Source organism: Octopus sinensis, linkage group LG1, assembly GCF_006345805.1.
Source record: "Octopus sinensis linkage group LG1, ASM634580v1, whole genome shotgun sequence".
NCBI classification, from domain to species: Eukaryota; Metazoa; Mollusca; class Cephalopoda; order Octopoda; family Octopodidae; genus Octopus; species Octopus sinensis.
Window position 1 is genome coordinate 54,566,534 of NC_042997.1, and position 13,179 is coordinate 54,579,712.

The following is a 13,179-nucleotide window of genomic DNA, read 5'->3' on the forward strand; positions in this document are numbered from 1 at the left end:
GTACGTATGTACGTACGTATTCATATATATTATGTATATATAAATATATAGTCATGGCTGTGTGGTTAAGAAGCTTGCTTTGCAACCCTGTGGTTTGGGGTTCAGTCCCACTGCATGGCATCTTAGTTTTTGAGAGAATTTGTAGACAGACGTGTGTGTGTGTGTGTGTGTGTGTGTGTATTTATGCGTCTTTGTGTTTGTCTTCACAACTGTTTGGCAACTAGTGATGGTTTGTTTACATCCCTGCAACTTAGCAGTTCATAAAAAAAAAGACCTATAAATTAAGTACGAAAACATAAAATAACTACTAGGGTTGATTTGTTCTACTCCTCAAGGTGAAGCCCCAACATAGTTGCAGTCTAATGACTGAAACAAGTAAAAGACAACAGTTAAAAGACAGAAATAGTGTAAGATAAGGAAGATTCAAGTAAAGAGATAGTGAAAGACTGATAGTTGTAACTGAGCAGTAATATCTTCTCTTTACTTCATACTAATTCTTCCCCCTTTTCATAAATATAAAACATACACCATAGATATACATTCTCATTCATTTCTCTTAGACAACACTGTAAAGACAGTAGTATATATTGGAATACTGTACTTATTATAATTCTACATTTTAAAAAATTGTATCTTTGAAAGGTTAGTTTGTATGGTAGATTATAATCTGTGATCTATTTTCTAACTCATCAACAAATGCTAATATATCTATATATATAAAACTGTAGTTGTGTGAGTGTCTGTCTCCTACGATTTAGATTCCTAACTCCTCCCACATTTTGCGGTGCAGTTTAACCAAATTCGGGTATCTTATAGTCGTGATTAATATCAAGCCCGTCTGGCTATTAGCGCGCGTCTACGATGAGTCTACGATTTTAAAAATAATTTAACATCATTTTTTATTCCATTTTAATGCATAATTTTTCGTGTGTCGATGGCGGCGGAATTGGCGTCCACGCTCAAACACCTGCACCTGTGTTTGCTTCTCCCCCTTCTTCCCTCCCTCGTGAAGCTGTGGGGAAGGGAGTTTAAGGAAATCAATGTCGTAATGCGTTGTCAAGGAGACCAGCGTTCTTTTAGAACAACGACTTCATGGCTTGAAGACACCAAAACAGAAATGGCTAAGAAAGCCCGAATTGGCATCTATAAGGGAAGTAACTCTCTAAAAATGCTTATATAGTTATTTCCCTTACAAACCCAAGCAACGCCGGGCGATACTGCTAGTCTTTATATATAAAAGTAAGGTTGTGTGTCTGTCTCCTACGATTTAGATTCCTAACTACTCCCACATTTTGCGGTGCAGTTTAACCAAAACCGGGTATCTTATAGTCGTGATTCATATCAAGCCCTTCCGGGTATTAGCGCGCATCTACGATGAGTCTACGATTTTAAAAGTAATTTACCATAATATTTTTCCATTTTAATGCATTTTTTCGCTATTATATAAGGGAAGTAACTCTCTAAAAATGTCTACGATGAGTCAACGATTAAAAAAATATTTACCATAATTTTTTTTCCATTTTTAATGCATATTTTGCTATTTTTTGGCCATAACTCTCTAAAAATGCTTTATAGTTATTTTCCTTACAAACCCGAGCAACGCCGGGCGATACTGCTAGTTTGATATATGGAAGTCAATGAAGCTATTCATTCAACTATCTCAATCTGGTGACTAAATCATACAAAGTTTAAAATCTGTAAAATCAAAACTTCATGTTTTATTATTTCCTAAATTTTAGAATGGCTGACCTCATAATTTAGATGGATTGCTAGGAAGCTGACATAGTTTAATTGGAACTAACTTGCTAGATATCTTACATCTGCACACCTCTATAATAACTATGGTGCTGTACCTATTAGTTGCTTCTTAGGAATTTGTTGAGTTTATTCCTGTACCATCAGTCTACTTTATGTAAAGCCGATGAAAGCTATGAACAACATAAAATAATAATAATAATAATAATGAAATTATTGTATACAGTGCTCAGGTGCACCACAACTTGTCAGAAAGTGCATATAAAGTACATGCAGTAATGTAGAAATGTCTGGAAAGCGAACAATGTATGAGTCAGATACATGCTTGTGTGTGTATGGAGGGGAGAAAATCAAGTGTAGTGTTGGCGAATCTCAGGAAGCATGGAAGTTTTGAAGGATGCAGTGCTCCGACAACTAACAACTGATGCCGGCAGTTTGTTCCATGCTTCAGCAACTCTCAGCGTGAAAAAATGTTTCCTGAAGTCATGGGAGCTGTGCTTTTTCTTACTTTGTAAATATGTCCACGGGTGTTAGATGGTGGAGTTTGAAAAGGTGCTCAGAGTTATTGTTTGTACGATGGTTGATAATTTATGGGTGTCTGCCAAGTCAGCTGCCAGACGTCGGAGTTTCAATGTGTCCATGCCCAAGGAAGTAAGGCATTCAGGATATGGCAAATGCCTGATGGAGGGTATTCTTTTGGTTGCACGTCGCTGAAAGCTTCCAGACGATTGATATCCTGGGCAAGATAGGGGTTCCAGACCGGTGATGCAAATTCCAGGTGAGGTCTTACCATAGCTATATAAAGCCGCAGATAGATAGCCGGAGAGCGGCTCACAAAGGATTTGGTGAGTGATGCCAAGACACCCTCAGCCTTCTTGACAATTTTAGCGATGTGTTTTGTCCAACGCAAATCACTGTCGACAATAACACCCAGGTCACGTTCACATGAAGACTTTTTGAGACTAGTGTTGTGGAGGGAGTAGGTGGACGCTGGGTTTCTCCTCCCAAAATGCATGGTGGTACATTTGTCCACAGCCAGCTTGAGTTGCCAGTCCATGATCCACTGCTGCATTGTGTCCAGGTCTGCTTGCAATAGAGATCTATAGTGTACAGGATTTGACCTCTTTATTTCGAGGTACAGCTTAAGCTACTCAATATTGTGCAGAAAGGCAATTTTTGTCTCATCTAAATTAAAAGTTCTAATTTAGTAAACAATTTTTGAAGAGAAAGTAATTTGTAAACAATTTTTCATCTTTTTCTGTTTTAGTTCTCTATTACCAACTTCATCTCAGATTTTATTATATGAAGGTGCAGCAGACAATGTTCTAGATGAAAATGCCCATGCTACTGCTTTGAAGATTCAAGAACTTGTATGTGCCTTACAGAGTTCTGATATTCTGATTGTCCTTATATCTGGTAAGTTAACAGCTTTGTGGTAACTGGACACTAGGAAATAGTAAAGAATGCTTCTAATTATATTGGAGAAAGAAACAATTAAAACATATCTATGCAACCAAAATAATAGAAACCTTCCTGTTCAGTCTAAAATGAATTTAATAATTTCATTTTGAATATATCTTCATAAAAAATAATTTTATAGCCTGTTTTGAAGGCATCGATGTGGCTGTCATCCTGTTTCAGTCAAATAAAAAAAGTGATTGTTATTTACCAACGTCGCTTCACTGGCACCTGTGTTGGTGGCACGTGTAAAAAGATTCGAGTGAGGTCATTGCCAGTACTGCCTGACTGGCCCCTCTGCAGGTGGCACGTAAAAAGCACCCACTACACTCTCGGAGTAGTTGGCGTTAGGAAGGGCATCTAGCTGTAGAAACTCTGCCAGATCAAGACTGGAGCCTGGTGCAGCCATCTGGTTGCCAGCCCTCAGTCAAAACTGTCCAACCCATGCTAGCATGGAAAACGGACGTTAAATGATGATGATGATGATGATGATGATGATTTACTATGATATAAATATTTGTTGATTAGGAAGAGATTACTTCACCATTATAGTTTTGTATTTATTGCTGAATGGTAAGTTGAAACAAGTCTTGTTGCTCTGCCTGGTTTGAGTTACTTGTTATTTTTACCATGTTGATTATATATTGTGCTTTGAGATCATTGATAGTAAAGGCTGAGTTTTCGTTTTCTGAGACTCTGTAGAAAGTTGCTTTGGTAGAGGGGAAGACATCAATACAAAAGCATGGTATCAATGTAACAAAAATACTAAATGCAGATGAATTTTTAATTATTATCTCTTTCAGGTGGTGGTTCTGCCCTTCTACCAACACCGTGTCTTCCAATAACGCTTGAAGAAGAAATCATTCTGACCAAACTCATGTCATCTCATGGAGCAACAATAACACAACTTAATACAATCAGACAGAATATTGAACATTTGAAAGGAGGTGGCCTTGCTCATCTTGCTTATCCAGCTCAGGTTTTTAGCTTGCTTTTCATTCTTTCTTTGTTAGGAAAAGAAACAATTTCATTCACCTTTGTATGAACCTAAATCCTAGAGCTTGTGTAAAAATATTAATATTTTTGTTGTTTTTATCATCATCATCATCATCGTTTAACATCCGTTTTCCCTGCTAGCATGGGTTGGACGGTTCAACCGGGGTCTGGGAAGCCAGGAGGCTGCACCAGGCTCCAGTCTGATCTGGCAGTGTTTCTACAGCTGGATTCCCTTCCTAACGCCAACCACTCCATGAGTGTAGTGAGTGCTTTTTACATGCCACTGGCACAGGGGCTAGAAGAGGCCGGCAATGGCCAGATCAGTTGGTGCTTTTTATGTGCCACCGGCACGGAAGCCAGTCAAGGTGGAGCTGGCATTGGTCACGTTCAAACAGTGCTTTTTACGTACCACCAGCATGGGTATCACAACTACAATTTCCATTTGATTTTTATTTTGATGTTGCTGTACTTGACTCAATAGGTCTCCTCAAGCACAGTAGGTCACCCAAGTTTAAATATGCAAATCATTAGAATTATTGTACAGGAAGGGATGTAAGTTTGTACTATTCATACCCTTTCTGGATATATTTAGCACTGTAGGTGAATTTATAAAATAATATTTACTAAGAAATATGTAAGGCAACGAGTGAGTCTTTGCATGGTCACTTGATTTGCTAGATATATCAGCTGAATCTCCTGAGTAGTGGTGATTCATCTGCTGTATCTAGCAGGATGAAATATTAGTTTCAAAATTTTGGCCAATGGTCAGTAAGTTTGGGGGAGGAGGTAAGTCTAGTACATTGACCCCAGTTTTATCGACTGTGAAACGATGAAAAACAGAGTTGACCTCAGCAGAATTTGAACTCAGAAAGTAAGGTTGGACAAAATACCTATTTCTTTACTTCCCACAAGGGGCTAAACACAGAGAGGACAAACAAGGACAGACAAACAAATTAAGTCGATTATATTGACCCCCCAGTGCGTAACTGGTACTTATTTAATAGACCCTGAAAGGATGAAAGGCAAAGTTGACCTCGGTGGAATTTGAACTCAGAACGTAGCAGCAGACGAAATACTGCTAAGCATTTCGCCCGGCGTGCTAACATTTCTGCCAGCTTGCCACCTTAGCAGGATGAAATATCGACACATTGAATAATGAAATCATTCATATATTTTTGCCCTTCCAAATGATATGGCCATAGCTAGTATACTTTGATAACTTTTCTTGATCATTTTTGACCTGGGGCTAAGCAGTAACAACTGAGGACTTAGTACAGTGCCATACTCTTGCCATACATATCTGAAAATAAGGATGTATAAAAATATGTGTAGTGATAAATTATTGACAAAGTATTTTGATTAATTTCATTGATGTATGCAATACTATATTTCTCCTCCAAATTTCTAAGGAGCATCTTAAAGCTGTTTGGGGGTTCCTCTTGTTGTTTAGTCCCAGGGCAGCCCTGATTCAGTCAAAACTTTCCTGTTTTGACTATTCTCTTTTTTTTTTCTCAGATGTGGTTTGTATCTAGGACTACACTATTCAACACCTATTTCTATGATAAAAGGGTGTGATTTGAGGAGATTGCACTAATATTTCTGTCAGTGTCAGAGATCTCAAAGACACTCCCTCAGTGGCTCATGTTGATTCTGGTTTTTAGACTTCAAACTGGAAATTAGTGATCAAATACCTCATTTACTCAGCTACTTTCTTTCTGTAATAGAATAAGAAATTATATCTCCTGTTTGATTAGAGATAAATGTCTCCTGGATAAGTGAGAAGTCTTTGGCATGTAACTCTACCTGATGGGCAAGGAGGGAATTCTAGAGGGTTGAGTAAGGAGTGGGCTTATTGGTTTATTAAGGACCTAGATGAGTGAACACAGTCTAGGTGATAAAAGGAAGAGAGCTGAGTGAGTTGACAGTGATTGAGAGGAGATGGCATGAGATGAGCTAACTCTACTGAGTAGAAGCCACTGTATTAGCAGTAGAAGGGGAAGAGGTAAGAAAGCAGCTTATTTGAGGAGCTCCAGTCAGATTGTCTTTCTTGTGTAAGACTTCAGTGTGTGTTTAAGAAGTCAATATTTATAGGAAATGAAAATGCTCCCAAGGGACCACCAAGAATCCCTTTCTGTGAAGGTGAGAGTATTGTGAACATCAATGATGGCAGAGGTGGTTTGGATGTTTTGTAGTGTCTTTTCCGAGGAAAGCAGAAATTGATAAGAGTTGTAGTCTAATAGAAGTGGTATTTCTGGTGTTGTAGACAGTAAATCATGAATGTGGTAGTTGCAGCATTACTGATAGAGGGGTTAGTAGTAGTGGTGGTAGCAGATAAATAGATGTGATAGTGATGGTAGGTCAGTGGTGATGTGGCTATGGAGGGATTGGTTTGGTAGCCGTGATGGTATGGTTCTTTAATGATGATAATTATAATTATGTTAGAGATAAAAAAGGAGGAGGAAGGTCAGAGTGCTGACAGGAGTGGTAAAAATATCAAGTGGTGGTGATTATAGTGAATTTTTTTTTATTTCAGTGTCTTTGCTGTGGTAAAAATAAATTCCACTAACATTTGAGTGGTGCTTAAAATCTACTTCTTAGTTTGGGCTTTATGTCTTCAAGTGGATGTGAGATAAATCTCCTTTAGACAAGTTACCAGTATATTACAAGTAACATTTACAGTTGATCAGACACCTTTCCTAACTGATTGGTAAATCAAGGTACTTAGAATAAAGTGTGTTGCAAAGAAAATAATTAAAATACCTACAATTCATTAACTATAAGTTGTTAGTCCTATACCTTATCTATTTTGCCATTTCATCTGCTCTCTTCAATAATAGATGATAATATATATGAATGATTGATTTGTGCAGAGCAAGTCATTAGGTTAAGATTCTTTGTAAGTAACCTAACTTACAAGTAGTTGATTTTTCCTGAAATCATTTTCTTCTACCTAAAGTAATAGAACACACATTCCATGTACTAATATATTTTCTCTTGGACTGGTTGAAGAGTTGCTGATTTGTATTTCATCATTGGTATTGTACAGCTTATTTGGCAATGATATTAGTCTGCCTCACTGAAAATAGATACAGGGTGTAGTAAAAAAGCATCCGACCTTCGGCCAAAAAACAAGTAATATTAAAAACTCACCATTTTGATTTAGTCTCCTTCAAAGTATTTGCCTTGAGAGTCTACACACTTCTGCCAGCATTACTGCCACCACTAGAAACATTTCTGGAAATCACTTCTTGGGATGCTGTAGAGCTGTGCCATCAAATTTTGCTTAATGTCCTCTATTGACTCAAATCTTCTCCTTTTGAGAGTTTTTTTGAGCTTTGAGAATATCCAAAAGTCATGCAGAGCCAGGTCTGGGGAGTAGGAAGCCTGACGAACAAGTGGTGTGTTTTGCTTGACGAGGAATGCTTGGATGACGTGGGCGGGATGAGTGGATGCATTGTCATGGTGGAGTTGCCAGTTCTTTGCTGCCCACAGATCGGCTTGTTTTCGCTGCATTGCTTCATGAAGGTGACGAACCTCCAGGTAGTATTCTTTGTTAATTGCCTGCCCTTGTGGTTCATATTCATGATGCACAATATCTTTGTAGTCAAAGAAACTGGTCATTATCAGTTTAACATTGCTGTGCACCTGTCTTGCTTTTTTTGGTCTTGGACGCACCCACCTAATACCCATGTGGATTTTGCTCATATTTGGAGATATGCTGTGCTTGAGAAGACCCGACAAGCCAAGTGAGATCATAGCCCATGGCCTATGCTAGTGGGTGTAACCAGCCCATTTATGAATACCTCTCATTCATTGGACAATAAACCTTGCTTATGAAGACCTATTGAGGCAAGTGAAATCAAAATCAAAATTGCTGACGTGGCCAATGATAGAACCGCCTGATTGGCACATGTGCCAATGGAATGTTAAAAGCACATTCAAATGTGGGGTGTAACTGGCCCACTTATAAGTATCCCTCATTCATTGGACAATGAACTTTGCCTGGGAAGACCTATTGAGGCAAGTGTAAACAAACCAAAATCACTGATGTAGCTGATGACAGTACCGCCTGATTGGCACTTGTGCCAATGGAACATTAAAAGCATATCCAAGTGTGATCATTGCCAGGGCCACAGATGTCTCCCGTACTGGTGACACGTGAAAAGCACCATTCAAGTGTGATCACTGCCTGTGTTGCCTTACAAGCATATGTACCAGTGGCATGTGAAAAACAACATTCAAGCGTGGTCATTGCCAGTGCCGCCGGACTGGCTCCCATGCAGGTAGCACGTAAAAACACCTTTTGGGTATGGTCGTTGCCAGTACTGCCTGACTGATCCTTGTGCCAGTGGCATGTAAAAAGTACCCACTACACTCTCTGAGTGGTTAGCATTAGGAAGGGCATCCAGCTGTAGAAACTTTGCTAGATGGAATTGAGCTTGGTGCAGCCTTTGGCTCACCAGTCCTCAGTCAAGCCGTCCAACCCATGCCAGCATGGAAAGCAGATGTTAAACGATGATGATAATGATGATAATTATCATTTTGTGCCCCAAAAATCAACTTTGGATACATTTTGACTACACCTTGTATTTGTTAAAAGTAGTGGAAACATTACATAATTGACAAATATTTTGTTCATACATAAAGTTCAGCTCAAATTCTATTTTGGGTATAGATTACTGTGGGCGGCCGAATCTTAAAAAAGATGATTTGCACTATATATGCTACATGAAATTGAAATCTTCAGGTCAACTGCAGTGATTTGACAAGTTATACCATGAAAGATATACAAGCAACTGCTGGATGGTAATACTTTAATCCATGATAAAACTAATTTTAACCTGAATGTTGATTGATTTTTATCCCGAAAGTTACAGACTGTTTAGACCAATATTGATATCTAAATAATCATAAATCATAAATTTCTTGAATTCAAAACTTTCAATATTAATGTTAACATTTTTTGTTGTTGTTGTAGGTCATTTCTTTGATTTTATCAGATGTGATTGGTGATCCTCTTGACAAAATTGCCAGTGGTCCAACTGTATCGCAAACCTCAGAGCCACAGGATTGTTTAAAAATATTTGATCATTTGAACATTTCTCACAAGGTCCCAAAATCAGTCTTTGAAGTGTTACATGAAAAGCAATTGGAATATGAAAAGAACAGAAGTAAATTCAAAAGAATGAATGCCTCGAAAGTTTTTAATTTCATTATTGGAAGTAACAGTATTGCTGTGGAAAGTGCTCAGATGAAAGCTGAAGAACTGGGATATCAAAGTATTGTTTTATCTACATATCTCGAAGGTGAAGCTAGAGATGTTGGTTGTCATTTTGTAAACCTTGCCATCTCTGTTTGTAACCAATATATCAACAAGTTCATGGCTAAAAAGTTAAATGAATGCGACTTTCCAGAATTTTCCAACAGTAAACTAGATGAGCTGAAAATGTTAATTAAATCTGCTGCTTCAAACTCAAATCCAATCTGTATTTTGTGTGGGGGTGAAACCACAGTTACTATGAAAGGAAACGGTAAAGGTGGCCGGAATCAAGAAATGGCTCTTTCAGTTGCTGTTATGTTGCAACAAATATTTACTAATGATTTAAAAAGGAATTTATAGTTGAATTCCTCAGTGCTGGGACAGATGGACAAGATGGTCCTACAGATGTTGCTGGAGCAATGGTATCATCTGAGATGGTTGTAGAAAGTTCTGCTAAAGACTATTTGAATAACAATGATTCTTATAATTTCTTTAAATCATATTTAAATGGTCAGCATTTTGTTTGGACCGGTCTAACAGCAACTAATGTGATGGATATCCAGTTATTAATAATTAAACGTAAAAAGTAGAAATCAGGATATATTTGAAAGTGTCAGCATTTGCTTGGCCAATTAAATGGAAATTAACATTATTAGAATACATCAGATTATGATTCACCTTTTAAGGGAACAAATAATTCACCTTTTAAGGGATCTTTGTTTCTAGTCAAAAGATTTTGATAATTAAGCAAATATAAAAATCAATGACAAAATTTGAAGACATTTGATAAAAATTATATTAAAAAATGTTTCATTCAAATAATTTTTATAATGTGTTTTTTTTTCTGTTAAGTACTCCTGATAACATCTTCATTCATCTCTTAATCTACAATGACCCTCTCCTCACAGCTTCTCTGGATCACCCTTATCTCTTTTTCTCATGCCCCTTTCCTCCCTCACCTTCTACCCATAACATGCACTGGAATCCCTCTCTCCACCCTATCCCACCTCACCACTTTTCCACTGTGTCCCTCTCTCTTTTCTGCTGACCCCAAATACTGCTTCTTTCTTTCCTCTTTCCTTTCCATATTCCACTCGCAACACTACTCTGTTACTCTCATACTACCACTCTCTCATAACAATAAAACTGTTCCTCTTATATTTCACCCTTTCATCTCCTCTCCTAAAATCATCACCCACTCTCTCATACTCTGTTTCTTTTGTGTTGCTAGTTACAAGGTGGCCTCTCTAATACTGATGACTTGACACAAAAAAAAAGCACTCACTACATTCTGAAGAGTCATTGCTATTAGAAATTGTACCCAGCTATACAAAACTGATACATCGGACTCATTAGCTTCTGTCAAAATGTCCAACCCATGCCAGCATAGAAGGCTGGTGTTGAATGATGATGTTGATGATGATATGCCTAAATATTTCAATAGAGTTATGAGTAATGTATGTAGAGTGATGGCTCAAACTGTTGAACTTTAATAGATTTGAATCCAATTTCTTTTTAATGGGTTAATCTGTTTGTCCTCAGGTCATTGTTTTAAAGAACCTACATTCAGAGAGACTAGTGTGACTGTGTGGTTAAGAAGCTTGTTTCCCAACCATTTGATTTTGGGTTCAGTTCCACTGTGTGACACCTTGGTCAAATGTCTTCTACTACAGCCTTGAGACAGCCAAAGCTTTGTGAGTGGATTTGGTTGACAGAAACTGAAAGAATCCCATTGTGTGTGTGTGTGTTTATTTCTGTGTAACCTTGACATGCTTGTCTAGAGATCATGTGATTGTTGTAAACAAGCATCACTGTCATACAAGCGAAAACATGTTTGGCCATGGAGAAATATTTCCCTTATTTGGAAACAGGTGAGAGCTGGCAACAGGACAAACATCAGACTGTTGAAAACCTGCTTCAACAAATTCCATCTGACTTGTGTAAGCGTGGAAAAGTGGATGAATGAATATCATGTGACTTCTTTCTTTGACCAATCACCAGCGAGTATTGTATCTTCTCTTATTTATTTCTTGTACTCTCAGCATTTCCTACATCTCAGGTTATGGGGATCCTCTGAGTCAGATTCTTCTTCATTTATTCCTTGATCCACCACATTACTATATCTCATACAACTCAATAACTATGAAGTTAAGGTGCTAAGTTATTCACAACACAGTTCATGCTGCAGGCGTTTTTTATGTTACCTGTAGTGAAGTTTGCAATTATGAACTCTTCTTGTCTCAGATTGCCTTTTAAAATTTTGATGTTATTCAGACATTATGGTTGAATCTCTTTAGAGAAAATGTGTAAAAATCTCATAAACATTATAGATTGGAAGATTGGAATTTGCAAAATCATCCCTCTCATGGTTTCATGGAAAAACTGATGGAAAAAATATTTTAAAAGTTTCTCATCAATTTTCTGGTTTTCTGAACTATGTTTGTTGTTGAATCAACTTATCTTCACAATATTCTTTTGACAATTATACTTGGAGTACTGAATTAAGTGGAAATTGCTGAGATGTTTGCTGGTGAACAGTACTGAAAGTGAATCCTTTCATCTGAGAATAATTGAAGAGTGATTATTCCACATAAAAATGTGATATGAACTTGTAATGGACGTAGCAGTGTTTTGGGTTGATTGTAGAAGCCCAGCAGGGACAAAAATAGGATCAAACATTGCAAAATGATGCATGACAACTGAAATACTGAGAAATATGCTACAGGCTACACTCCTGATCCATCTAACATATGTCAGCATGAAAAGATAAATATAATCTGATAATGATCATAGTAATTTATATTTATTGCTTTGTACCTGAAAAGAATTATAAAGGATTATTAAATAGATTATGTGTGTGTGTGTGTGTGTGTGTGTGTGTGTGCATATACAGTATTTTACATTTGTTTTATTAAGCTGGGATTGGTTTTGTTAAAGCAATTACTTTGATGCTTTTATAACTGCTAATCACTCAACCATGAAGTAGGAAGTGAAACTGACTTCATGGTCCTAGGAGAATAATGTTTGTTTCTGCGCACAACATGCTGGTTGTAGTTTGAACTCCAATCTTTTGTTTCACAGCCTCTGTGTCTCTCATTATACACAGACAGATGTAAACAGATAGATTGTGTTCTATTTATTTTCTATCAACCTTTTAACTCTACATGTACCTCTCCATATACATTACATGTCTGTATTTCTCATATTCTTGTTTAAGCTAATTACTCTTCAAGTATACTGACTGAAATTCCTAACAGTATATTTACACTTGTGAGGTTGATGTTGTTCAGCTTGACCTTCTGTAAGGTGACGCATGTAGAATAAATGTTAGCAAAATGGGGTTTCTAGAGGGCGCAGACCTTATCTGTAATCTTGTTTAACACCACCACTTAGTACTTTTGTAATTTTAGTGGAATCTAATTTGTTGCAAGCATTTGGACTATTTCTCTGGTCTAAGGCTTACTAGATATCTTGGTCTACTTGTTCCTATTGTATTTTTCTTTTTTATAGTACTTCTGTTTGACAGAGAGTACAGGTGAAAGTGCTTTTCCACCTAAGGTCCACTGTCAAATAAAGTAGGAATCCTTGCCCCATAAATATTGCCTTGGGAGACTGTTCTCTTTCCTGGCAAGTCCACCTGTGGCCATTGACTCCTAGTTGGGCTACACATAAAGATCAAAGATTAACAGCAATTTATGAGCTGTAGATTT

The 13,179-nt window shown here is 37.4% G+C and overlaps 1 protein-coding gene across 1 annotated transcript in view; it reads left to right on the forward strand.

The window, feature by feature from the left end:
* LOC115209749 (glycerate kinase-like) overlaps positions 1–10,275 on the forward strand; it is a 39,642-nt gene extending 29,367 nt beyond the window's left edge. The window contains 4 exon segments of the mRNA XM_029778263.2: positions 3,023–3,171; positions 4,017–4,192; positions 9,188–9,845; positions 9,848–10,275. Coding sequence (XP_029634123.1) covers positions 3,023–3,171; positions 4,017–4,192; positions 9,188–9,845; positions 9,848–10,059 — 1,195 coding nt within the window. The 3' untranslated portion in view covers positions 10,060–10,275.
* Positions 10,276–13,179: the final 2,904 nt, after the last annotated feature.